At 55.1% G+C, this 27,439-nt stretch overlaps 1 protein-coding gene across 1 annotated transcript; it reads right to left on the bottom strand.

Moving 5' to 3' along the window:
• Positions 1 to 3,271: 3,271 nt before the first annotated feature.
• SAG (S-antigen visual arrestin) lies at positions 3,272 to 25,597 on the bottom strand. The gene is made up of 15 exons (XM_054699467.1): positions 25,574 to 25,597; positions 24,041 to 24,149; positions 22,157 to 22,350; positions 20,515 to 20,574; positions 20,025 to 20,101; positions 19,118 to 19,253; positions 18,626 to 18,763; positions 18,439 to 18,523; positions 16,762 to 16,834; positions 13,878 to 14,009; positions 13,326 to 13,463; positions 10,533 to 10,610; positions 7,333 to 7,388; positions 4,017 to 4,032; positions 3,272 to 3,377 (listed from the first exon to the last, which is right to left on the bottom strand). The coding sequence occupies exons 1-15, from the start codon at positions 25,595 to 25,597 to the stop codon at positions 3,272 to 3,274; spliced, it is 1,422 nt and encodes a 473-aa protein (XP_054555442.1).
• Between the last annotated feature and the right edge of the window lie 1,842 nt (positions 25,598 to 27,439).

Below are 27,439 nucleotides of genomic sequence, written 5' to 3'. Positions count from 1 at the left end.
CTGCTGATGGACATTTGCAAGGGGACACGCCTTCACTGTGGGTGACACAGTGTCCCTGGCCTGAGGCGTTGTGACAACCCCAAGCCACCCCTTACGTTTCCAAGTGCACCTAACTGCCCTCCTCCACCCCACCCCTGGATCAGTACGAGACCATGCAGGGCTGTGAAGTGAGTCTGGGGGGAGGGCCACGAAAAGTGTTAAGGGAACAGGAAGACAGACATTCTAGAAGGAAGTTAACATGGGATCCAACAGCTGCAAACTAAATACGCGTGTCTAACAGTCAATAAGGGCAGATTGTACCAAAGTCAGTATCTAGTGGTTTGTTTCTTTATTTTCATTGAAGTAACAGTGGCTTGCAGTGTGTGATTTTGGGGTACAGGGTCATACCTCCTCAGATGTATATGATCACACCACATCTACCACCCAGGCCCCTGATCTTCCAGCACAGCCCTTTAGGTCCCCTCCCCCTTTGCTCCTCTCCCCCAACTCCCCTTCTGGGAGCTTCAGTTCTACAGCTGGATTTGCACTACAGTTTTGCAAGCTGTTACCCTTGGGGGAAATACAGACTTTGTCTGTACTGCTTTTGACAACTGGCTGTGAATCTGCCATTTGCTCAAGGAAATCTCCAGTGCAGGCAAGGAACTCAAAGCCCATCCTCCAATAGTAGAGGGGGGCCTCCTCCTCTGCCCGGCCTGCCTCTTACACACTTACTCAGTGTTAGACAGCGAGCAAAGGTCTGGGAAGCCAGAGTTCAAGTCTCCACTCCGCCTCTCCCTAGCCGTGTGACCTTGGGTAAGGTACACAGTCTCTCTGATCTGGGGTTTGCACATCTTACTAATCGGACAACAGATGTTGGAGTGAGGAGGTGTAACAGATAGCAGGGAAGGTGCTCAATAAATTGTGGGACCCGTGCATCTCCAGGCCTTCTCAGCCACCACTTTTTCCATGCAGCACCCTCAAGTGCTTCATGTACCATTTTCCCCACTGCACCTACCTGGTACCCCCTGGGACGCATGTCCAGTGTGCAGACGGATCCCAACTCCCAACGTGGATCTACATGCTAGCACATGTGAGGCCACTAGTGGTTGGGGCCCAGCCAAGCCAAGGAGCCACATCCCACTGGGGGCTGCTTACTTCCTTCCCTCTGCTACCCCCGATCTCCTGCCGCCTCTGGAGGGTGGCCAGCTATAGGCATAAACTAGCCAGCACCTGATGTCTGTGAGTTGGGTGCTTTGGCACCAAACTAACCTGGCAGGCAAGGGCTGCTCTGTCCCCTGGATACTATGAGTTGGACAGGCTTCTTGATGAGTGTCTTTGTCTAGATGGGGCCCAGCAGGGGTGGGGAGAGCATGCTCAGCGTCAGGCGGGAGGTGGGTTGCAAAGGAGATGCCCGTGCTGTGCCCTTCAAGGAATCGCCTCCCTGGCCAGGCTGCCCACCAGCCTGGTGGCTTCTCTCTGGCTCTCCCACCCACTCAGTTCCAAAGGTCAGGCCTATTCATGTCCACCCTGACTTAGGATGTCCTGGGGTCAAGCAATGCAGGAACTGATTGGAGGCTCCTCTCGCTGCCCCTGCAGGGCAAACTCCCAGGACCTGGCCTGCCCAGCTCTCCAGCAGAAGGCAACCAGGGGGGCCTAGGAGGGGTGTGGTCAGGACGAGCTCAGATCCAGAGTAGCATGCTACTTGCTCACCCCTTTTCCTGGGTGCCTGGAGAGAGAGGGGCATGGGCTGGAGAGAGAACGTGCTGTCCCCTTAGCCTGGGAGAAAAATGAGTGAGAAACTGACCTGCAAACCCCCAGACCAAAGGCCTCACCTTCTGCCTGTATCATCGCCATCCTCACCGTCATCACTCATCCAGAAATGAATTCTCATCCCCTCCAATAGCAAATGTCTCACACTCAACATAGGAGTACAAACTTTGCTTTATCAGACCTGCTAAGGTTCCCAAGTGGAGCCACTAGACTAAATTGCAGTTCCCAGGACACACACCAGCCTGGAATCCTGACCCACACCCCGGATGCTAGAGGCCCCCGTGCATGGAGTGCGAACCGCTGTCCCGGCCTCTGCCAGCATTCTTGGTCCGGGAGACCCCGCCCACTGAGGACCTCCCTCGTCAGCCTCTCCACTTGAGTTAGTGGGTTGAAGTATGCAGCTCCTCAGTCCCACTTATTCCTGCCCCCCAGAAGCATGGGCCAGAGCCTGCATACCCCTTAGCCCCTCCAGCTCACCCGGAGGGCCTTTGACTCTGTCATCAGCAGCAGCTGGCAGGCTGGTGGGCAGCCTGGCCAGGGAGGTGATTCTTTGAAGGGCACAGCATGGGCATCTCCTTTGTAACCCACCTCCCGCCTGACGCTGAGCATGCTCTCCCCACCCCTGCTGGGCCCCATTTAGACAAAGACACTCACCAAGAAGCCTGTCCAACTCATGATGAGCCCCCTTCTGGGACACCCCAGCCCTCAGGCTGAGCCCTGCCACCGCTGGCCACAGGGCATGGAAGCTCCTGGCTGAAGCTAGACCAGCAGACCCTCCTGCCCAGGCCCACACCAGAGCCTGCAAGAATCTGGGGCCAAGTGGCCGCCTTAGCTGAACAGCTGCCCAGAGGCTGGGCCCCTGAGCTGCAGGCCGGGGCCTCTGGCGCTTCTCTGATGTCTGCCCTCCCAGGAGTGGCCACTCTGCATCTCCCTTTGAGTCAGTTCTCTGAGCCATTGGGGGTCTTCCAGTATATCCCCTCCCCGCCTTAAAATAGCCACACCTGATTCATCGCTTTCGTCCAGTAGAAACTTCACCACCAGAGCTCAAACGGGGTCCTGGCCCCAATAGTTGAATCAGTGAGAAAGTGTTTCTGCCTCCACTGTGGGCTACTCCATTTTATCTCAGGAGGCGCTTTGGGGGCCCTGAAGCCAGGGTTGGTCAGGTTGTTAGAAAGAGCCCCCCATTTAGCCATAAGCTCCCAGGAAACCAGTTGATGCGGGACCCCTGGGGAAGGCCCAGGACACACCAGCGCCACCGGGTGAGCACATTGGTTCGGGGAGACCTTCTCGCCCTGATGGTCTCTGGAAGGCCAGCCTCCTTTCTAGGCGCGGCCTGCCCCCACCCCAAGCTGCAGCTCCTTTGTCGGCGACAAAACTGAGCCTCACAACAAGTCGCCCGAACCACAGGCAGGGAGGAAGGGACAAGCTTTATTTCCGTGGAGCAGACACACTAGTGTACATGGCTGCGGTCACATGGCCAGATCCCCCGCCCCCCCCGCCCCCCTCCCAGGGTGCGGGCGCCTCATCCCTCATCCGTGGCCTCCACTTTCTTTCCTTCCTCGTACTCGGGGGCATCTCTCAGATTCTGACGACCAAACTCCTCAAACACCAAATTTTCATCCTTAAATCTAAAATTAAACAGAACATTTTGATCACGGCACGCGCTTTGAAGCTTGAAATGAAAATCTCCAGTGAAACAAGCTTAATCTTCCTTTCGCAGCAGAGGAGCCGACCCCTGGGCTGGGACACGGTTCGTGCCATTTTCCTCAGGAGCAAACAAAAGCGAGAGGAAATGGGAGAACCGCAGAGCAGGCGTGTGTACCCAGTCTGTGTGCGTGCAAGGGTGCACATGTGTGCATGTGAGGCAAGAGCCTTGTGGGTGCATGTGGGTGCAGATGTCTGCATCTGTGCGGCACAGTGCCTGTGTGTGCATGTGTGTACACATGTGTGCATGTGTGTTGACATGTGCAAACATGTCTCTGCACCTTCTGGTGTGCCTGTGTTTGCATGTGTGGTGTGCACACGTGCCTGTATGTGCATGTGTGCGCATGCCTGTGCACATGTGTGTGCACTTTGTGCCGCATCATGCATGCTGTGCGTGTGTGCATGGATGGTGGGCCTATGCGTGCATGCCCCGGCACTAGGGAGCAGAAGGCACACAGGCCTGCGCCCACATTGAGCGATGGGGCATGTTCGAAACGACCCCAGGGGGTGCGCGCCAGAGGAGGACGCCTCAGCCCACCCCCAGACAGCATCCAAGCGCTCACCTTTCCTTTGCCATTGCTGCAGCGGGAACAAAGAGGAGAGAGACACCTATTAGCACAGGTTCTGGGCAACAGCCATCCCTGGAAAATGCCCTCCCTGCTGAGGTGACTAGGCGCTGTGGGTGGTGAGGGGGAGAGGACGGACCCCAGCCCATGCAGCCTGCTCCTTTCCTCTCCCTCAGAGTTGTCCCTGCATGTCTGGCCATCACACCCTTTAAGAAAGGGTGACCCTCACCTGCTCAAAGGCCAGGAGGCCATCCCCACCCCTGGAGCCTGATGAGCCTCGTGCCCCCAGCTGTCTCCCTTCTCTTTTCAAAGTGTTTCTCTCCATGTGTTCTTTGGATCCATCTAGAGCAGAATCCACAGGTGTTGCTGTGCCCCACACCGGGGCCCCCTCCCTGGCAGTCTCTTGAGGGGTGAGCCCTGGGGTGCCTGACCAGCACCCAGTGGTTAGGGTGTGCACCAACTTGAGAACTACTCCCCCCGCAATTTGATTTCTCTGCCAACAGATTGATCTCTTTTTTGGTTGGGTTGTGTTTTGGTCTATGTTTGCACCCCCATGTTCATGGCTCTTAGTCTGAGTGGGTTTTTTATTCTTTTATGGCTTTCTGCCCACCAGGAAGGTACTGGCATAGCCCCTCCGGGGATGGGCCAAGAGGAAGTCAGTGATGGCGAGTCACTACTTTTGTCTCTTGGGACCCCTGCAAGCCAGCAATGCGGGGTGTCCATTAGGGAGCCCTAACCACTCACCAAAACATCCGCTGGGTAAGACCCTCCTAGACCCCCAAGTGCTAAGCATAAATATCACATTAACAGGGAGCAACAGCCACAACAAGGCAGGGAGTAGACAACACCCTTCCTCAGGCCTGGAGACCCTGGCGTGGGGAGATGGGGGGGGGAGGGAGGCTGGTGGCGTTTCGCAGCACGTGTCACAACACACAAGCCCCTGGGCCCTGGCCTGGGGGCCACTTAACTACAACTTACACTGGCTCTGCTTGGAATCCACCCAGCTAGACTGGGGGGCCAGGAACGAAGCAGGTGAGAGGAAGATGCCCCTACTTGTGTTGTGTGCAAACATGTAGGTGTGTCTTGTGCAGGTGAACGCAACTTGGTAACTAAGAAATCTCTGAATTTGGACTGTCAGGGTCCAGGATGATTTGTCCTTTCTCCTTGAAATCTCACCGTACAAAAGATCACTGTTTAGTGTGGAGGCTGGGACAGGTCCAGAGGAAGGGCCGCGCGATGGGAACAGAGAAATGACGACCCCAGCCAAGGGGCAGCTCCACTGCCCCTGAGGGAAGCCTGGTCCGCCCCGCTCAGGAGGCAGCCCAGCGTAAATTATCATGACGTCTTCAGGCCGGGCTTTTCAAACGTCCTTGAAAAATGTCCAGAGTGCAGCTCCATCTCACGTAGTTAAAAAGGAGTTATTTTAATGATACAAGCATAAATTAATATAAAAAATATGGCTAGACTATTTTCCCTTGGGGGGAGGTTTTGGCAAAGCACATGGAGGACATGAGTCCAAAATATTTGGAAAAGATACTTTGAAACAAAATATTTTTGAGACAAAGCTCAAAATGAATGTGGTGGTTGACTCAATGTTTAAATGTCATTTTGTTATCAATACAGAGAAGCTATTTATAAAGTCTGAGAAAACCCTGCTGGTTCTCACCGCTTTTCCTTAAAATAGTCTTTATTTTCTAACTGTGGAGGCTTCTCCTTTAGACAAGCCCGATTTTCTTTCTGATTAACTAAGCCACCTTAACACACAGTGAAGAATATTCCCTCAAAGTTCAATGAAATCAAAAGCACAGTGCACTGTGGACTACACAGCGGGTATCAAAAGAGCACAAGGGGCACTGAGGAAGAGGAGAAAAAGAATCTCTGTGGTGGTGGTGTTGGCGCGGCCTCTATGGAAAAGGCATGGAGATTCCTTAAAAAACTAAAGATGGGGCCTCCCCAGTGGCCTAGGCGTTAGGTCTCAACGTTATCACCACTGAAGCCTGAGTTCCATCCCCAGCCAGGGAGCTACCCACATGGCGCGGCAGACCTCTCCTGTCACACCCGCTGCTCCCCTCAGCAGTGGATTTCAGTAGATCGGCCTGTTCTGCTCCCCACTCTGTCTCTGGTACATCCTCTCGCCCCTGCACCTCTGGCCTGCATCCCCGTTCTTGTATGCATAAATAAATAAAATAAATCTTAAACAAACAAACAAACAAACATGAAGAATGGCCCAGAAGTGCCTCTCCTAGGAATTCATCCTAAGAAAGTGAAAACACTAATTTGAAAACTGCGTGCCCCGTGTTCACAGCAGCCAAGACACGGAACCAGCCTATAGGCCCTTGGCTAGGCGGCTGGAGAAAGACATGGTCTGCATACGCAGCGGAACTGCTCAGCTATTGTAAGAGATGAAATCTTGCCTTTGGGGACAACAGGGATGGAACTTGGGGTGATAACGCAAAGCAAAATAAGTCAGAAATGAAAGAAAGCTCCTGGATGGTGTCACTCACTTGTAGAATATAAGTAAATAAAATGATTTGGCAAAACAAGCAGTAAAAAGAGCTCCTGTGCTCTGTGAAAAATATAGTGATGACTGGACGGAAGGAGAGGGGGGTCGTCCATGGCTAAGGGGGTCAGCAAGACGGAGCCAGAGAACTTGGTGGGGGGCAGGGAAGCAAATATACATGGAGTCGGAGATTAAAAAAAGTCTCCAGGGCTGTGCCTGCATCACGTTGCGCCCCAGCTCTGTTCTCACAGAGCTGGTCCAGAGCCTGCAGGTCTCGCCGACAGGGCCCGGCAGGGGCAGACTCGGGGTTGCACCCCCATCACACCGCAGACTTCCAACAGCCCAAGAGCCAGTAAGGTCACAGTGCCAGGAGCCCAGCCCACTCACTTTCTAGTGTTTTCTGTGTTATCCTCACAGTTGCCCCGTCAACAGTACTCACCACCTTCTAAATACCTGTTGATGTTTCCCAATGAATGCAGAAGCCTGGGGCTCTCGATTTTGTTTTTCACCTAAATGATCTGCAAATCTAAACCCAAGTCTGTTCATGGCAAGCTCCTGGCTTTGAATCATTCCCGATAAAGTGGAACGGGGCAGCGGTGGTCAAAAGCAGGGGCACCTCCTCAGCCTGCTTGCTGGAGGCAGGCCAGCCAGGGCACCTCCCCTATACCCCCCCCACCCCTGCTGCTGGGCACCTGAGCCTGCTTCCCGGCCTGCGGGCATCTGGGATGGCCTGGTGTGAGGGCCTGGCCACGCCCGTTCTCCCAGACAGGGCCGGCAACCCCCCGAAATGCACAAACACTGGACGTGACTGACCTGGGTCGTCGGGCTGGGGGTGCATGAGGCGGAACGGCACCTCCGTGGCCACTTCACTAGAAAAAAGCAGAAAGCATGGGCCTCCCTGGTGGCGCAGCGGTTGAGCGCTGGGTTGTGAAGCTGCCCCCGGCCTCTGCGGCGCCGGTTCGATCCCCGGCTGCTCCCCGGCCACCGGAGGAGGGTCCCACATGGCGCGCAGTCCTCTCCTGCCGCCCGCTGCTCCCCTCAGCAGTGTGTTTCGGTCCTTCTGCCTGCTCTGCTCCCCGCTCTGGCTCTGGTGAATTCTCTCACCCTCCCACGCTTCTGACTGTACCCAGTGCATGTATAAACAAAACAAACAAACCAGCAAACAAATAAATAAAAGCATGCCTCTATTAAAAAAAAAAAAAAAAAGAAAAGAAAAAAGCAGAAAGCAGACCCCGGTGGGTGAGAACTCAGACAATTATGCGTCCATAGCCACCAGCCACGGCCGCAGACACGTGCCAAGGGCCCCAGGCCAGGCGGAGAGAAGACGCGGCAAGATTCAAAACCAACCAAACCAACCAGAAATCAGGATGCGGTTAAGCAGGAATTTTAAGTGTATCCCCTGAAATGTGGTCCAGAAACATTGCTGGGGTGGCTGAGCCCAGGGGGCTATTATTAGGCTTAGGGGGATCTTAGGTCCCCTCCTTCTGCCTATTAGTTGCAGTGAGGAGATACTGTGGGTAGAAAATTGACCTCCTGGAGAAAGGATAAAAAATAGGCTCTTGGAGAAAAGGCAGATCCAGACTCCAGGTAAAGGAAGAAAAGAGGAGAGTCAGGGTGAGAAAGGGTGTGAGGTCAAGGCTTTGAGTGTTTCTTGGGGCTGCTGCTGCTTCTTTGTGCACGATTTCAAAGGCAGCGGCACTAATCACAATAGCCCAAAGGGGGAAACAACCCAAATGGCCACTATCTGAAGAGCAGATAAGCAACACACACGTGGTGGAATATTATGCAGCCATAAAGAGGAACAAAGAACTGACTCATGCTACAATCTGAAAGAACCTGGAAAACATACTAAGAGAAAAAGCCAGTCACAAAAGGTCAAATCTTGTCTGAGTCCCTATATATAAATGTCCAGAATGGGCAAGGCTGTTGAGATAGGAAGCAACTTAGAAATTTCCATGGAAGAAGGAAGAGCAGAGACACTCCTTCAGGAGCATGGGTTTCCTGGGATTGTAAAAATATACTGGAGGGCCTCTCCGGTGGCACAGTGGGTTGAGCGCAGCACTGTGAAGCTGTCCATGGCCTCTGCAGCACAGGTTCAATTCCCAGCCGGCAGGGAGATCCCCACATGGCGCAGCAGACCTCTCCTGTCTCCCTGCTGCTCCCCTCAGCAGTGTCTTCAGTCTGTCTGCCTGTTCTGCTCCCTGCTCTGTTTCTGGTGAATTCTCTCACCCTCCCATGCATCTGGCCTGTATCCCAGTTCTTGTATAAATAAATAAATCTTAAAAAAAAAAAAAAGTAAAAATATACTGAGCAAGATCATAGTGATTCAGGCTGTGCATTTACCAGTGAACTTGATGCCACTGAATTCTCCACTAAAATGATGAAATGGCAAAATGAGTGACATGTGTATTTTACCATACACACCCCAAAGGCAGCTACCAAGAATGTGCCAGTTCCCAGAGTATGTGTATGTGTGTGTTTGTGTGTCCTTGTCCAAGTGTAGGCCCAGCTATAGCCTCAAAGGAACACCCCAGCCTCACACCTTTCAGCCATGGTTTGCACACGCAGCCAAAGGCAGCGGGCTTGGCTTCCTCACACCCGGGGCACTGCTGCCAGAAGTCAATTTCTCTGTCACTGTTTGGTTCCCTTTGACACCCTGGGACTCCAGCAGAGAAGGTGAAGACGCTTACCTGGAGGTGAGCTCTCCCAGGAAGCTAGGAAGCAAAAGCAAAGATGCCAAGTCACTGCCCAGGATAGCGACCCGAGCGCACCCCCGTCACACAGAGGCAGCATGGCTCCGCCTGCAGCTCTCGGGACCTCAACCCTCCGTGCCTGCAACTTCATTCCTTCCTCGCAGGCACCAGTTAAAAAGAACAATCCTGGTGGCGCAAGGGGTTAATCACCGCACTATGAAGCAATCTGCAGCCTCTGCAGCACGAGTTCAATCCCAGCCAGCCAGGGAGAAACCCACATGGTGCGGCAGACCTCTCCTGTCTCCCGGCTGCCCCCCTCAGCAGTGTATTACAGTCGGTCTGCCTATTCTGCTCCCCACTCTGTCTCTGGTGAATCCTCTCACCCCCCGCATCTCTGGCCTGCACCCCAGCTCTTGTATGCATAAATAAATAAATCTTTAAAAAAAATTACATAAACTTGATTAAAAAAAGAAGAAGAACAATCACTGGGGTTACGTCCCACTGCTCGAGAGTAAACAGGAGCAGTTTCGGGGTCGCAGCGGTGGTGGCGCACGTGTTCCCCTGGACTGAACTAACATCTCTCTCTTTTAGACGCGGGGCGGGGGTGGGGGGTGGCGGCGGGAGGAGGGGAGGCAAGAAGACGCACACACTTCAGAAAGCACAACAAAAACATTAACAAAATTGGTAAAACAGACCCATGTTCTACTTTGTGACTCCCCAAGAAAAATGTGGGGCGCCTGTGTCTGCTCAGAGTCAGGGGCAGGCCAGTGGGGCTGCCTGGGGGGCTGGGCACCCGGGGGCAGGAGGTCGCAGGGCTTTGGGAACCGTTCCCTTCCGGTGAGATCTTTGAAAGGGAAGACGTTCCTGTCAGAGAAAATGGAAAATCGTTTCCTTGGAATTCGGGGCTGGCCCCGCTCCCGCGTGGTCTCTGGATGTCACGTCACGTGTGGGGAGGAACAAGCCTCCTGACGAGCTGGTGAGTGACGCTGGCCCAGAGGCCGCCTGAGAGCCGCCAGCCTTCCCCCACCTACACTATGGTGTTGCTGTTTTTTCTTTCTTGCTGCTCAGCTCCCACCAGGTGGGCACGCAAGCGCGCACACACGCACGCACTCTAGTCAAGTGGACCTACGGGTGCACATATTTTGGAATCTCCATTTCTACCATTTCCACAGATGTCCTATCGGCAAACAGTCTCTTCCAAAGTCAGCGGAATCAGGGGCCTTTCTGGTTTTCTGTCTGGAAGTCATTCCAGGAATGACCCAGGAAATGCACCTGCTGGAGCTAACACAGAGCAGACAGGCTGTGGGGTCAGACACTCACCCCGACACCGTGAGCTTCACCTTGATCTGGTAAGACACCAGGATCCCCAGGACAGTGCGGTCGATGCCCTCCTTCAGGCTGCTCAAACAGAAAGGAAAGGGAGGCGGATGCAGGGGGCTAGCGGGGAGCGGCCAGGGGGAGGCAGCCCCCACCTTCGGGCAGGCGTGCACCCCGGGCGTCTCCTGGGGGAAGCCCGGCCAGCTGTCCAAGTCCTACACCTTGCCCAGCTCAGGGCAGAGGGCAGCCCTTCCTGCTGCGTTGTTTGAACTTCCCTTTGGAAGCTCAGAGGGCACCGCATGCTTCCCGTCTCACCGCTCCGCCTCGGGTGCTCACCCACCTGCTCGGTGGCCAGAAACCAGTTTTCCAGCGCCCCCCACTCCGCCCCACCTGCCCTGCTGCCGAAGCCTGGACAGGCGCAGCTCCTGCGAAAGGCTCCATGAGCCCAGACGCTCTGCAGACGCTCTGCATCCGTGTGGACATCACTGCTTCCAGGCCCTCAGAGACGTGGGCCTCAGATCGGTCTCCGTGGTATCCTCCGGCCCCAGGCTCCCCAAACCAGCTTTCTAATGTAGCGCACCATCTTGGAGAATCAGCCCCGGCCCGAGTCATTCACCGGCCCTCGGCCGAATGTTCGAATGTCCGCTGTCCCTCTGTTCACCTGGAGAGCCTTGCCCTGGGCTACAGGGGCACAGGTCAAAGTCAGAGGTAGTCTGCGGGGGGCAGCGCATCTTGGGGGTGGCAGCTAGGACCCCAAATACTCAGGGCTCCCCGCAGAGCTGCCCCCGGAACGCAGCCTCCAAGCCTGGCCTGGAGCAGCCACAACTGTTTTACTTGAAGCCCCCACCTTGCTAGATCTGCAGGCCTTGGCCAGGGGGCCTCTGATCGGGCCCATGGGCCGCCCTTACTTTCATCCACATGCAAGCAACATCTTTGCCTTTCCTGATGGACAGGAATAAACAGATGAATAAATGCAGCAGACCCATTATTCAGTTTATGTGCGTAGGGCACCCCACTAGCAAGTGACAGCTTCAGAAGTACACAGCCGACATTTCTCTTTTTGAGAGAAAGGGAAGGAGTCCTGACCGGGGGGTGGCTGCTGCAGTGGGGGTTTGTAGTAGGAGAGAGATTGCATGATCCAAGTACAACAAGGGAAAGTGGGGACTATAGCCCAGGAGCAGGGTGGGGTCCCTGGGCAGGAAATCACTACGAGGAAATGTCAGGGTGGGGGGCTCTGTCTGAACCCCCAGCAGAATCCTTGCTGACAGCGGTCAGGGCTGCCAGACCCCGGCAGTGGCAGAGGCAGTGGGGGAGGAGTTGGGTTAGATATTGGGATGGGGGGACCCTCCCTGGTGGCACAAGGGGTTAAGACTCAGCACTATGAAGCTGTCCACAGCCACTGCAGCAAGAGTTCGATCCCCAGCCAGGGAGCTACCCACACAGCACAGCAGACCTCTCCTGTCTCCCCGCTGCTCCCCTCAGCAGTGTGTTTCAGGCAGTCTGCCTGTTCTGCTCCCCACTCTGTCTCTGGTGAATCTCCTCACCCCCCACACCTCTGGCCTGTACCCCAGCTCTTGTATGCATATTAAATAAGTCTTTAAAAAAAAAAAAAGAAATCAGGATGATGAGATTTGGGGAAAGGGGCGTCGACTAAACTGACGTGGCCAGGTTCTTGCTCATATCAGACAACAGGGAGACTCTGGGCGCCCAGAAGGCAGGGCCTTGTTGAGAAGAGAAGCCTGAGTAGAGTTCGGCCAAGGACAGGCTTTGTCACGAGTTCTGCCCATTTGGTGGGTTCCCACACGAGAAAACCAGAGGCGGGACCCCAAGTAATTCACGTGGGCGTCCCTGAGGACAAGGTGCCGAGTGGGCACTTGGAAGACCCCGTTAATTGTCCTCATTTCTCCTGTTTCCTCCTCATGTGTGGGGACACCAGCACAGCCCTAATTAGGTCCCGAAATCCGTCAAATTTGAAACTCCACACTTAGCGAGGTGACGGGGAGACGGGATTCAAGGCACGTCATGGTGTGGGGATGGCCTGCTTCGGCGGTGGCTCCCTGACCATCCTCTCCCTTCCCTCACCAGCCCTGAGTGGGACCCCCGTATGGGCACCCTGTGCGGGGAGGCCCGGCTTCTCCGCTCTCTCTCTGCTCGTCACCCACGACAGGAAGCACCCCCGTCTGGAATGGTCAGAACTATGTAAATGCATCTCTAAAAAAAATAGGGTCACAGCCTATGCCGAGGGCTTGTTGCCCATCATGAAGGCTCGATTTTAACCGGTCTCGTCCCTTTCACACCTTCCGTCACTGCCAGTTAGAGGGCTGGTTAAGGGCAGGCTGTCTCCAGCTCACGAGTGGAATCGTTCATGTTCTAGACCCAGGTGGGAATAGCTGGCGTTCCTGGAGTACCCCGTGTGTGGCGGGCACCCAGATCGTCTCAGGGAACCCTTCTAACCTCTCTGGGCCCAACTGTCATCCCCGCTCCAGACCCTCCCCCCCCCCACCCCAACCCCCCACCCCAACCCCCCACCCCCCGTGTGCGTGGGAATGCCGAGGCGCTCAGCTTGAGGGCTGCGCTGGGCGGCCCAGAGGGTAACAGCGGAGGGGACTGGGGCTCAGCACTGTCTCCAGAGCCCACAGCTGTAACCGCCTTGCCCGTCACACCAGGGCCAGGAGTGGGGTCCCTGCTTGGGCCCCTCAGTCTTTCTCTGAACCCCAAATGCCAGCTGTCATGTGGCCCGTGAGCTGGTGGGGGAGGGGGAAACAGCCTGCATGGAGTTCAGGGCTCGGGACTCACATGGTGCTGGAGGCAAGGTTGGTGTCCTCGTGCTTGATTTTCCCGTCCAGGGCGATGCCCCGCCTCTCCAGGTTGTTGGCCAGCAAGGGCAGCAGTGTCAGCGTGGTGGACAAAGTGCCGCTTGGCGGCACTTTTTCTCTGCAGGGAGCAGCAGAGAGATGTGGCTAACTTGTGCTGGCCGTGATGTTGCCATCGAGCCTCTTCCAGGATCCAGCTTCCCGGCCGCCTGCCAGGGAGTCCAGGTGCCTGTGCACCTGCAGCAACCTGAGGACGCTGCCCCAAGGTCCTGGCCTGAACCTCCGGAACATTCTGTGGGGTCAAATGAGACCCACTGGCCCTAGGGGAGAGACCACACAGTCTGCTCCTGAAATTTTGTGGGCCACGCCGTGGGCTGCGGAGCCCTCTGGCCAGGGCAGTCTCTGACCAGTCTGGCTGTCTCCTGCCCAAAGCTGTGGCTGTAAGGGGATGCTTGTGCCCAGGCGGGGTTGGGAAGGGCTGGGCAGTCCTCTGCTCATGCACCTGACTGACCGGCCTGGCCTGGACTGGGCTCACGGCAGCACACGCTCTTTCTCTCCCACACCACCTCCACTGTCACTTGCTGGGCGGCCCCCCAGCATCTGGCAGGCCAGGAACCCGAGCCGGATGGGGGGGCGGGGGTCTGGGATGGAGCTGGGGACGAAGCATCTGAGAATGTCACCACATTTGACATCAGGTGCAGGCCAAGAACCATCCACATGGCCTTGTGCCTCACCCCCACCCCCCAGTGACGGAGCAGGTGCTCCTGAGAGCCCCACTGTGCAGGCAGAAGCGTGGCCACTGTCCCAGAGCCACACACTCCTTATTGCAGACCAGGCGAGCCAGCAGCCTGGGCGATGCTCCTGGCATACCCTGCGCCCTTCCGCCCGCCAGGACAAGGCGGGGCGAGGGCATGGCCAGCCTCAGAGCCTCTTCCTTAGCCACAGCTGGGAACTTGCTGGAGCGTGGACTCCCACCCTGGGCAGGGCTTCCCTCCTTCCTCTTCCCACTTTACAGCGGCTGCAGCTTCTGTAGCCTCCAATGTCTCTAGGAGACTCCTGAGCAGGGTCCTCATGGAACCATGGCCTCCCCTCTGGGCCACGGTAGCTTGGGCAGCAGAGGGACAGGGCAGACATTACACTGCAAAGGTGCCTCTAGCAGGAAGGGGCTGCCAGGGGCTGGGTTCAGACAGCGGCCGTTCCCATAGCTGAGCTTGCCAAAGGCACATGCCAAGTCCCTAGGGCCAGCACAGCCGCTCCAGCACCTCCAGGGCCTGGGATTGGATGGTGGGTAGCAAATTTGGGAGTCATGTCTGACCTGCTCCCTGAGATCTTAGGGGTTCAGGGACAACGTTCATGCTCTGCTGCCTTCAGAGTGGCCTCTACTCTGAGACCCGCTAGCACGATTCAGCCCACCCTTGAGGAGACCCTAGAATGGCTCCCAGTTTCCTGACAGTCATTTGCTCCAAGATAAACAGAAGGACCAGTGCGGCAGCCTCTGCCGCTGAACGCCAGTGAACTTACTGGAAAGAGGGAGGCTTTCACTCAGACACATCAGAGTGAGTAAGACCCCCTTCCCCTGTGCGCTGGACTGGACAGTCAATGACGGGTAAGATCGGGGGCAGACTAAAGAAGGCACTGGCCAGCCTCATGTCTGTGACTCCTGACGACCTAAGACAGGCGCAGTCCCCGAGGGGCTTCATCATGATAAACTTTGGCGTTCAGATCAAACAAGGTCTACATGCCTATAAGCCTAATTTAGGCAACAAGCCCGCAGTAATTAACCCCTCCTTTGATGGAAACAAGGCTGCTAAGAACGTCACCTGCAAACAAGCCTGATGGAATTACCTACAAAGCAGTTTTACCATTAATCAGATAGCCATTGTTTCAGAATAAGTAGCAACCTAGCAACCTGTCTATAATCATACTACTTTTTCACTTACTTTGCTTTTTCTTTATATGTGTACAATCAGTTTCAGGAAATGCATGATAAAGAAAATAGTGTGTGGCAATGGTAGTTTTATAATAATCATAATACTTTTCACATGAGACAACACCATAAAAATCAAAATGCTTACGTAGAGAATATATTGCTCGTGATCACTAAAAGTAGAAGGTGCCAGTAGGTAAATATTAATGCTTTTTGATCATTGTGGTTTTGGGATACGAATCAAGAAAAGCTAGCTTAAAGAATGCTGTTCGGTGTAGGCAAAAACGATTGTGTAGATTCAGTACCTGGAGATTGTTTACTGTGCCATGTCATGGAACAGCGATCACATGCACATGAATAATGAAGTAGATGTCTTATGCCTTACAAAGTATTTTATGCTGAGAAAGAATTAAATTGTATGAAATCATCCATTGTTAAAAAAGGTATAAAAGTGTATGATGATTTTGAGCAAATTACATTCAGATCTTCACTCTTGAAGTGTGTCTGTTTGTCATTTGTGTGTCTGTCTGTCATTTATGCGCCGATTCCTTGAGCATCCTCACAGTTTCTCAATCCTGAGACAGTCCTGCAAGTCTACCGCTGCGTTGGTCCGCGGCAGACCAGAGAATGGAGCGACTTAGGAGAAAACCCATCAGGGGTCGCCCATTGTGTTGAGCATGGGAGCGATGGGACCCCCCAGGACAAGGGTGCGCCAGCGGCACACTGAAAGACAGAGCAGACGTCTGGCGTGCTCTGGTTCCTTCCTGCCCGCCTCCCCTCAGATGGCTGTTTGCACGTGAGTCTGGATCTGCTCTAAGAGTTTATCCCCAAGTTACCTTCTCAACACTATGTAACCTATGTCGTCCTCATGGCGTCTTTCTGCCTGAAGCGGTGGGTGTTTACATGCAACAGCGCTCACAACCCAAAGGGTCGACACCAGAGGAAGGGGCCTTCTCGGTCCTCTGGGGCGGGGGGAATCACAGCCCCCCGAAGCCTGTGTGTTAAAGCAAACCCTTTCCCAGACAAAGTGAGCTGGGTCGTTCGCACCCCCGTGAAGCCGTCACAGGGGCCCGTGTGGCCCTGAGCCCACCAGGGGAGAGCACGTGCACGGCCCCCTCCTGGGACCCACGCGGCACCCTGATCACTGCTGCGAGCTCTCCGGACTGAGGGGCAGAGCAGAAGATGGAGACGCCTGGACGGGGCTGGTGGGCGGCGCTGAAAGGGGCCAGGGCTCTCCTAGCTCATGCAACGCCAAACACAAAGTGTCAGCTGTGCCCAGCCTTGCTCCCGTCCTCAGCTCCTTCCTCCGCCTGCCCAGTCCCAGGACGCTGAGGGCAACAGAACTGAGGGCCGAAGGCCCTGCAGCCCCTGAGGTGGGAAAAGGAGAAGGAGATGAAGTGCCTGGGCCGCTACTTCCCTCTTCAGCAAGAACAGAAGGGGAACTCGGCCGGGGTCCGGGCCGCCCAGGAAGCCGAAGCCCGCCGCTACTCACTGCGTTTCCTCCACCGCCACCGGCTTGATGTAATAGTCGCTGGAGTAGAGAACCACATTGGCCACTTGCTCCACTGCGAAGAGGTGGGGGGGGGGGGAGGTGAGGCCCCTGCACATGGGCTGCGGCCTTGGGGGACGCGGTTGCTCAGGCCTCAGGAATGACCATCTGAGGGGACTTCTCAGGCTGGGCTTTTGAGCTCAGAGCGTCCAGGCTGAGATTTCTGAGGCCACTTTCGTCCAGCGATCACCTGCTTGGTGTCAGCCCCCACCCAGGAGCCCGTCTCCTGACACGGGGAGCCCGGAGAAGCCCCAGGCACGCTCACCACGCACCCCTCCTCCACACCCGGCCCCCCAGCTGACAGGCATCTCCCCCGTTTCCAAGCTCGAATTCATTGCAGGCAGCACGGGGTCGACTGGCGGGTGGCAGGGGGAGGAATCGGGGGCCAGAGCTTGAGCTCCAGGCCCAGCTTAGCTGTCAGTTCTGGGGCAAGAAACAAGCCGCTCGAAAGCCCAACATCCACATCAGCCAAAGGGCTGGTGATCCCTGCGTCTTACCACGTGGGTGTGGTGATGATTCACGGACAATTTTTAATCTCTGCTAAAATCTACTGTGAGGATGAAGGGAGCAGTCAGAGAAGCTCAGCCCCGTCCCCGCCCACAGAAAGCTGCTGCTGTCATGCCTGGAAGGTCCAGCGGCCGCGCTCAAAACTCAGTGGCGCCGCTGTCAGGCTACATGAAGCTTTGAGAATTCTTTTTAAATCAAGGTGTCCTTCGACACCATCCCAGCCTTGCTCCTCTGGGGCTCACTGGACCCTGACTAGTGCCTCGCAGTGCCAGAGCTGATCCAAGAGAACAAAGCCACGAATCAAAGGCTCCCGTCAGTCTGAGAACAGTTACTCGCTACTGTGTCTGCATCCAGATTCCGAGTCTTCTCTACGCCGGACACAGCACAAGAAGAACGTGGTCCCCACGGGACCACCACCCTGGCTTGGCTGGGACTCGCCCCACGCAGTCTGGCATCCTCAGTTCGGGCCGCCGTCCGCGAGTATTTGTGCTAGCAGTGAGCTCAGAGGCCACCCTACCCTCACCGGTCACTCTGTCGTGTCTGCTTTACATAGCCCCAAGTAAGTTGATCTGAGCCCAGGGCCTGCCCTTTGATGCCTGTGAGCTGAGAAAGATGAGGGAACGTGGGGCAGGACCCAGCCCTTATACTTGGTAAGGCTTGTACACGCCCTTACACAGGGGGAGGGGGTGACAGTCGCTCACAAATGGTCACTCTCATGCGTGACGAGGCCTCAGGCCCTCACAAAGCCCTGGAAGACAGGCCAGGAGGGGCACTGTGAGTCTCCGGAACCCCCAGCACTGTCCCCAGTAGGCCCATGTCCCAGGCCAGTGCTCCCCCCACACTGGGCCTCTGTCCGCAGAAACCACCACTGATCCCAGACAGGAGACTGCCCCCCACAGCAGGGCTCCCCAAGGACATGGCGTGGGCGCTGGGCCGGGTGGGGGCGTGTCCCAAGCCTTGGGTGACCCTGAAGGCCACTCCCTGTGGCCACGCCCTCCAGACAGCAGGACAGACAGGCGGGGCCTCTCCTGCCAGAGCCCAGCCCTGGGGAATCCCCTGCCAGGCAGAGGCACTTGGAAGACTCTGGCCTCCAGCCGGAGAAGAGGGCCCTACCTGACGCTTTAATCTTCTTCACGGTCTTCTCTGTGTTATTGGTCACGGTCACGGTCACGGGGATAGGTTCCCCATGGAAGTAGATCTAACAAGTGAGCAGGGAGTCAGAGCGCGGCCAGGACGGGGGCGTGAGCACGCGGCTGAGGTCGCCTCGACCTTCACCAGAACAAAGGGCGCAAGTCCCGGCTTTCAGGAAGATGAGGCGCAGCATTCGCTCCTTCAGAGGAGTGCCTGGAGCTCGTTCTGGGTGTCTGTGGGACACGGGGGACAAGGCGGCCCCATAGACAGGGCCCGGGCTCTGCCAGCAGAATCTCGCACGAGGTCGCTGGAGCAGGAGAGGGGCAGTGGAGGAAGCTGCGGGAGCCGGGGGCAGTGGAGGCCCAGCTGAGGCTCCTGCTGGCCCTAAGCACCCCCTGCCCGGACAGGTACACACCAAGTGGGGGCTCCTACAACAGGTGTGTGCAGGTTGGACCGGAGGGTCCGGCAAGGCAAGCATGGCCTGGGGAGCAGTGAAGCCCCCCCCCCGTGAGTCAGGACAGACAATGAGCAGAAGGAGAAGGGCAACTTTGACTAACCCCAAATTATGGGGACAGAGCCAGCTGCTCACAGACCTTGGCTTTGACCATATACCCAGACACGGGTGTCCTACAACAGCCCGGGACAGCAGGGGGGGCCTCACCTCTTTGCTGAGGGAGACCGAGAGCTGCAGGGGCTTGTCTGACATGAAGAACTGCCAGGTGGCTTCCGCCCGCGGCTGGGGGCCCATCTTCAGGGGCGCGTGCTGGACCTTGCGGATGAGCAGGCGCACGGATCCCCTGGGGGAGACCCAGGGCCCTGTCAGGACCCCCTCCCTACACACACACATATGCACAGACACACACACGCGTGACTCGGGCCCACAGAGAAGGCCTGAACAAGGGCTGGAGGACCTGGTCCCCATCCATTCTCTGCTGGGGGTCAGCCAGCTCTCCCGAGGGTCACTCTAGCCCTCTGTTAGGACCCTCGGGCTGGGCTTGCTCTTGGGGGGAGCTGGCCATGCGGATGTGCCTCACGTGGTGCCTCAAAGAGCCCTACAAATGTGATGCAGGGAGGTGGCTATTTGTGCTCAGGAGACTGGACGTGTCCACGGAGCGAGGCGTGTGCTATGGCCACAGCCCGACGCCTTGTCCAGGTCCCAGAAGCTGAATGCCGGGGCTGGGCGCCTGGGGGCCTGGGAGGAGGGGAGTCTGCTGATGGAGAGGGACCCCCATATGGGGGGAGGGGGGACCAGTCTACCCAGCACAGTATCTGGCTTATTGCCCTCGTGTTGTGCACTTGAAAATGGCTGAAGTGCCAAACTCCACGTTCCTCGCCGCCACAATGAAGTCTTGCAAAGGGAAGAAAGCGGGAAACCGCCCTGAGGTGGCGGATGGCCGGTCGTTGTCTTCTCCCCGGCAGGATCTGCCATCACCCCCACCCTGCGTGCAGGCAGCTCGGGCCTAACTGCCCTGACCTGGGAGACCCAGACCCAGCCTGGCGGAGATAAAGTAGGGGGTGGTTTCTTTTCCCTCTTCCCAGCCCCCCGGAGCCCTGCAATGCACTCTTACTTCTTGGGAATTTTGTCCTCTTGCAGGTCTGTGCTGTCCGTGGCAAAGGCTTTGACCTCGAAGTCCACCCCGCAGCACTGCAGGTGGAGAGCAGGCGCAGCTCAGCGCCTGGTCCCGGGGCTGGGCTGGGGCCCCGCCTCACGTGAGCGGGGTCACGACACGGCACCTTCTTTTTGTCTCAGCCAGAGCTTTGTAGGGTGGCGCCATTAAGGCAAGACTTTGAAGTTCACTGGTGATGTCTTAATGACATCAGATGGGATGGGCGGGCCTGCTGGGTACCCCCGGGGGCTGCATCCAGCCAGTCCCCCACGTCACCATCCTCAGATGTGTCTGAGTGTGTCACTGACCCCCTGCCCGCCGGTGGTGGAGGCAGATGCAGGGGCCCCTGGGTAAGGGGACCCACAAATGCCAGTGCTGGAGACCCCAAGGTCCCGACCCCACCCTTCCCTGAAGGAGCAAATGAACCCAGGCCATTTCTTCTTGGACTTACCTTCCCTGAATCTTGCGGGGCTGGCTGCAGCATCACGGAGCAGGGCAGGTAGTCGGGAAACTGGGGAGAGACAAAGGATCTCTCATGTGAAGGGCCCTGGCCCGGCCGTGCACCCACTGCCTGGCAGCTGGAAAACACCCCTCGATGCTCAGAGCGATGCTGTTAACCTCAACTTCCAGAAATTTCCGCTGTGCACCTGCCCATGTGTGTGTGAGCATGTGTGTTACAGAAGTGTGGCCCGAGGACGCCCAGGGTGCCATCTCGTCTGCTCACTTCGCCAACCCAAACTTACTTGGGCGGCCTTAGGTCCAATTTGCACGTCATGAAATGAACTAGCACCACCAGGCTCATGGCTTCGGTCCTCCCTCCGCCCCGTTTAATTCAGTCAGTCTGAGCTTTATCCAATGAACCCCACAGGTGACATTGGACCAGAGGAAACTCGGGTCAAGATCACATGGCGGAGGTTTGGCTACATCCTGACATGTCTCCAGAAGCTTGTGTCACTTCAAACTCCCCATCTGAGGGTACAGGAGTAACTGGGACCGTGTTATTGTTTTAAGTGTGATTTTTAAAAAAGTAAGCGTGTGGGTCTCCTTGGTGGCACAAGTCTCAGCACCATGAAGCTATCTGCAGCCCCCGCAGCCACTGATCCCCGGCCAGGGAGGTGACCCACATGGCGCAGCAGACCCCTCCTGTCTCGCCCGCTGCTCCCCTCAGCCGTGTATCTCAGTAGATCCATGTGTTCTGTTCCCCACTGTTGTCTCTGGTGAATCCTCTCACCCTTGCTCCTCTGGCCTACACCCCAGCTCTTGCATGCATAAATAAAAAAATTAAATCTTAAAAAAAAAAAAGAAGTGTGGTCAAATATACGCAAAACTCAGCATTTTACCCATACCACATGGTGGCATTAAGGGCATCCATGCTGCTCTGCAGTGACCCCCACCTTCCGTCTCCAGAATGTCTTCATCACCCCAAACTGAAGCACTGCTCCCCAATTCCCTCCTCCCACAGCCCTGGTGGCTTCTATGCTGCTTTCTGTGCCTGGGACTCTGGAGACTCTGGGTCCCCAGGCCCACACTGACAGAAGAGGTGTCGGGTTGCTTTCCCTCCGAGGCTGGGCAATGTGACCCTGCAGGGATATCAGCTCTCAAGACACGACCCGCCCCCTCCCCAGCGAGTGAGGAGGGGACAAGGAGGGTAGTGGTAGCTGCAGCCACAGCCAGTTCACACCATGCTCAGAGAGCAGCTTTGGCCGGGGGAACTTGGGCCCAGGAGATGAAGCCATTTATCTACCATGAGCCCTGCAGCTGCAAACAGGCTTATTTCTCTGAGAGCTCCTGTCCCAAGGGAAACTCTTTCCTCTTTCTTTTTATAGCCGAGCGCGCAAACACATGCACATGTAATTAGGTGGTGGGACCAAGGGAAATATTTAAACCGTAGGTTGAAACGAAACGGTCCCTTCAAAGGCTGGGAGGCTATTTTTGAGGACTTAAAAAAAAGACAACCACAGCCCGTGCAATCTAGAATTTCCTCTGAGGGTGCAATTTGAAGCCCACAAATGTGAGTCGTGACCCCGCGCCTTTTGCCTCGCTCTGTGGCACGTGACAAGGTGCAGGGTGAAGGAGCTGGAGGAGTCACCCACCGTGAGCAGAAAGGGGTACGTGTTGGCCCCCAGCTTCTTGAGCAGGCTCTCCTGCAGTTTTGTGGGGGAGCTCGCGTCCCCCACTGGCGGGAACACCTGCACCTGGCAGAAGTACAGGTCCCTGCGGAAGGTCAGGCCGATGACATCGATGTCCTCCTGGCCGTAGCGGAAGGCGCAGGTCAGAGAGACGTACACTGGAAGGGGGTCGAGAGAGGGTGGGCTCACCCGGGTGGCAGGGGCCCTCTGAGTCTGCCTGGAGGGACCACCACCCCTTTGGACGTGGCTTCCAGCCCAGCATCCAGAGGGGGTGGGCTTGGAGACCCACACTCCCCAGTGATCCACCCACAAACCCAGGGAGCACCTGCCTTCCTCAGGGTGCTGCTTCCTCTAAGGGGCACGTCAGAGGACTGGGGTATACCTGCCAGAACCCACATGATGTTGCTGTTTGACTGTTTCCTCATCCCACCTCCCTCCTCCAGACCAGCTCTGTGACCTCAGAGAGGCCGTTAGACAGTGTGAGGCCACGGGGTTCTTAGGGTGAAGCTTGGGGAAGGAAAGGAGCCATGCCAGGGAGCAGAGCTGTTTGGCATCTGAGCTGAGTGTGGGGGAGGGGCCAGAGGGGCCTGTGGGGGAGGGGACGGCGGGAGCACACCCAGCAGGGACCCTCTGCTTAGATAAGCAATTTTCAGGCTTTTCTGCCCTCTTGCCATTAGGAGTGCCCTGCCAGCGGGGGCACCTGCATTTGTTTCACTGTCGTAAGCTGTGTTGCTTACTTCTGCGGGCCGTGGCTCAGTATTGAGATATTCACCAAGAGAAACAGAGGCAAGAAGCGCAGGAGAGAGAAGGGGAGAAAGAACACCAGAGAAGCCCGGACTGAAGACTTGTTGGGGGCTTGGAGGCCTACTGGCCTCCTGCCCTCCCCCCACCCCCACCTCTGCCTGCCACATACCTGGTTGCTGCATGTAGGGGCAGGAAGGGCACTGAGCAGGAAGCTATGATCCGGCAGACGGGTAAAGGAGAGTCCTGGAGCCCTCGGTGGCTTTCTCAGGCTTTTATTGGGCTTTTACATATAGTGCAGTGTAGGATAAATGGTTTTTAGGGTTTTCTGCCCTCCCACCATTAGGATTCCCTGCCTGATGGGGCACCTGCAGTTGTTCTGCCTGAATCATAGACAACCTGCTCTGTGGCCATCCTGCCACAACAGAGCTCTAAGCCAGAACTGCTGGAAATTCACTTTGACCCAGCGCGGCTGGTGCACTGGCAGAGAGAGAGCCCTGTGTCCGCCTGTGCCCCCCTGCTCCTGCACCAGTTGCACCAGGGAGGGTCAGCGCACCACTGTCTGCTGCGAAATGCAAAGCAGCGGGATTGCCCTAGTCCTGAACAGAGAGCATGTCAGGAGGGGACCCCCAAGTTCGTGGCTATTGTAAGTTGAGGATTTCGTGTGTCTCCCCATGTCCCGAAGAGGAAGGTGCCAGAGCAGACTCAAGTCCACCCACCTCTCCCAGATAGGGGTGGGGGCTTCCAGGGCTGGAACCTCTTCCCCCAGGGTTAGGGAGAGCGGGACCTGGGGGAACTGGAGACACAGGGGTGGCTGGCAGCCCGTTTCTGCCGTGCCCGTCCATCTGTGCTACCTTCCACACCCAGGCTGGGAACAATTCCCTGCGGTTGCTGGTAGCAACCGCTCCAGAAGGCATGTCTAGAACGGGACTGAGTCAGTGACACCATCGTAAGGCAAATCTGCTGGAACTGAATTTGCACAGCTGCCGTAGTAACAAGTGACTTGCCACTTGCGCTGCCAGAGCTCGAGGCTGCTGCCTGGGGAGGCTGCAGCTTGGGTAGATGGTGAGGAGAGTGTAACAGAGAATTCTGGGTTTTATGCCTCACCTCTCTTTCCCTTCACCAGCTCAGGATCCACCAACACGACACCATCTACCACAAAAGAGAGCGCAGGAGGATGGCGATGAAAGATCAGCTTGGTGTCTGCCCCTGAGGCCTGCATCAGCAGACAGAGGCAGAGAAGACAATGTCCCCCAAATTTCCACCCCACACACACCACTGGCCACATATCAGTGCTGGATCCTTTTCCAGATGTAGATGCACTTAAAGGAGTGTTTTTCACAAGGAAAATGATATCCCATTGCACTTACTATTCCCTTAAGTGCTTTCCTTGCCTAAATACATATCGCAAACATCTACTCATACACATGCACACACACACACACACACACATGCACACTCATGTACACCGACAGTATTTATGAGTCATTTTAATGGCAGAGTGTTGCTCCACGGAACAGATGTATGGTGAATTATTTAACTAAATCCCTCTTGGTAGGACATCTGGGTTATTTCTAATTTCTCACATTATAATTAACACTGCCACAAGCATCTTTCTAGAGAAATCTCTCTCTGTCTCCATGACAGTTGGATTTGGCTGTTGACACACCACCACATGACCTGTCAGAACGGGTTTTGCTGAGGGGCACATCTCCTGTGCCTGAAAAGATGCTGGCTTTTTACACTCGTTTTATAAAACAAAAACAAAAACAAACAAAAAAATTTTGCAGGTTGAAAAAATTACAGATTCACAGGAAGTTGCACTATAATATAGAGAGGTCCCATGTCCTACAACCAGGCATTAAAATGGTTAAGTCTTTGATAATTATAGTGTCCTATGAAACCCAGGACACTGGCTGGGTATCACGTGTTCATCAAGGTTATTCTAATACCCTTGGAGACTCCTGCAACTGCCACTGCAATCTAGATCAGAACCCTCCCTCAGCACAGAGACCTCCCTTGGGTGGTCCCTTTAGTTCCACCTACCCCTCCACCATCCGTTGCGGAGGATGACAAACACTGCTGAGGGGAGCAGCGGGCAGCAGGAGAGGTCTGCACACCATGTGGGACCCTCCGCCGGTGGCCGGGGAGCAGCCGGGGATCGAACCGGCACTGCAGAGGCTGCGGGCAGCTTCGCAACCCGGCGCTCAACCACTGTGCCACTGGGGAGGCCCCCTCACCAGCATTTGGGGTTATCACTATTTTTTAATTTTAGTTGTTGTGATGGGTATATAATATTTCACCATGGTTTTAATTGGCATTTCCCTAATGGAAATTTTCCTATGTGCTGCCCAGATATCGTCTTTGATGAAGTAGCCCTTTACATCTTTTGTCTACGTTCCAGTTCAACTTTTTTTAATGTTGAGTTTTGAGTAGTCTATATATTCTAGATATGAGTCCTTTGTCTTTTCCACACTATTTAGAATTGTTTCCTGTCAGCTGATGGTACCTCCCTGATTTTAACTTGCATTTCTTTGATTAGATGATGAACAAAGTCACGCTTCAAAAATACAAAACTAGCAGAAGTCTAATGACTGAGAGGGGCATCAGCATTAAAATCTTACTCCAAACTCAACTTACCCACAGGCTCAACTTTGTCAACATGGTCTATGTAGTCTCTCTTCCCCAGGTAGATGGTCACCTGTGGGAAGAATGGGTGTGGATCCTAAATGATCAAAGTACATAAGCTCAGACATTCATGATAAAAAGGACAGCCACTAAAAATATGTTGATTCATCCTAAGAAGAGGAGCTGTCTGACTGAGAGCCCACCCTGGCACTGCAGCTCATCCATCGCTTCCTGTCTCCCTGCTCTGCGGTGGACTACAGGCAAGGTGTGCTCTTTCCACAGCCTCACAGATCTGCTCCAAGGAATTCCTGCCACTCCCCCCCACCATCCCATGGATGGTCACTGTTCTCCCCACCATCAAGCCCAGGTCTGACATCAGCCAGGTAAACTTGCTGAATTAACTGATAATACATAGTGGAAAGTTAAACCCACACAAACAAGGCTTCTCTCACCCATTTACATGGTAAGCCGATTATTTCTATCTGAGAATAAAAGGTTTATCCTTCTTGTTAAAAGAACCAAAATCCTACCAGATGAACCTCTGTACAGGTAAAACTGAACGCGTGCTCTGAGGAAGGGGGAGGAATTTGGGTGGGGACATTGACCTTTGTCTCAACCCTTGTCTGGTCTGTCTCCATGCCCCTGGCAGTGAAGGCCTCTTGTCCCAGCCTCTTTGTGTGAAAGCGTGGTCTGAGCTCACCACCACTTACCACTTTAACCCAAGGGACTACGAGCACTTTGATGGCAAGAACTGTGTCTTAATTCACCTTTCAGCTCTCATGGCTTCTACCAAATGCAGTGTCTGATACGGAACAGGGATTCAACCAACCTTGCCTGAGTGTACCAACGACTGAATGTGCACACCCTGGCTGGCTCCCCATTCCCCAGCCTCTTAAATTCATATTTTTATTTCCATGAACCCCCATATCATTTCTGTTGGCATTAAATTATCTCCTATACCTACACCCTCCTATTGGGTGCCTCTATACTTTCTAAGTTATTTGTGTTATGATGTCGAAGTACCAGAAGGACAGTGCGACGAGGTGATTGGAACTGGTGGTGAGGGGATTAGGTGGTCAGGAGGTGCTTTCTGGGCCAAAACAAATCTGTTTATAAAGTCCAGAGCCAAGAGAATGCTTCTGGGACTGCCAGTGGTTTCATCTGCAAATGAATGTTCACCAAAAGGGATTCAAGCTGATGCCAGAAAGGGTCTTATAGGAACTGACTGCAAAGAATCTAATATTTCAGGCAGAATAAAAGACATGCAGTTAAATAATATTTAGGGTGCATATCATGTGCCAGGTGCCGAGATAAGCACTTTGCATTATTTCACATAATCCTCACAGCAAATCCATGAGACAGGGGCTCACCCCATTTTATGGAGAACACTAGGACTACAATCACATTAGCAGCAAAGTGGACTGGCAAAGGGAAACAGGTTAGGTAAGTGATTATGGATGGGAGGTGGAGGACTGAATTGTGAATGGGAGGAAAGGTTCATTTTCAAGCTTTGGCTGTGCAAGAATGGGAGCAAGAAAGGGGCCGGGGTTCAAGGGAGCTTGTTTGTTGTGGAGATACAGGACATACTGATTTTTATACTCAAAGTGGTGGCAGAGAGAGGGGTGCAGATAAGCCCAAGAGAGAAGTGATACAGGAGGAACTAAGGAGGTGGTGGGCCACGAGTTTCAGGGTATAAGAAGCAGGTGCCTCAAACAAAGCAAAGGCAACTTTCTTTTGCAACTGGAAGGGGAGGGAAGGGGCAGGAGCAGGTGGAGAACCACGTGAGGCCGTAGCTGGTGTGCTACCTGCCCACCCTCCAGCCAACGACCCTTGTCCCTGAATGAAAGTCACCAGTTGTGTTCTGGCCCATCTTCCCCT

The sequence above is a fragment of the Talpa occidentalis genome, unplaced genomic scaffold (genome assembly GCF_014898055.3).
Source record: "Talpa occidentalis isolate TD23 unplaced genomic scaffold, MPIMG_talOcc4v2.1 talOcc4.3, whole genome shotgun sequence".
In the NCBI taxonomy this organism is placed as follows: domain Eukaryota; kingdom Metazoa; phylum Chordata; class Mammalia; order Eulipotyphla; family Talpidae; genus Talpa; species Talpa occidentalis.
The sequence above is the reverse complement of the archived record's forward strand: the minus strand, read 5'-3'. Positions and strand labels throughout refer to the sequence as shown.

What these genes read in the sequence shown, in the direction of transcription:
- SAG (XM_054699467.1), bottom strand. Translation starts at nt 25,597, where the DNA reads ATGTTGACAAAGTTGAGCCTGTGG. An exon ending in TGACAAAGTTGAGCCTGTGG is followed by an intron (nt 24,150 to 25,573) that starts GTAAGTTGAGTT and finishes CTGCTGATGCAG; the next exon opens with GCCTCAGGGGCAGACACCAA. An exon ending in CCCCGCAAGATTCAGGGAAG is followed by an intron (nt 20,102 to 20,514) that starts GTAAGTCCAAGA and finishes CTCCACCTGCAG; the next exon opens with TGCTGCGGGGTGGACTTCGA.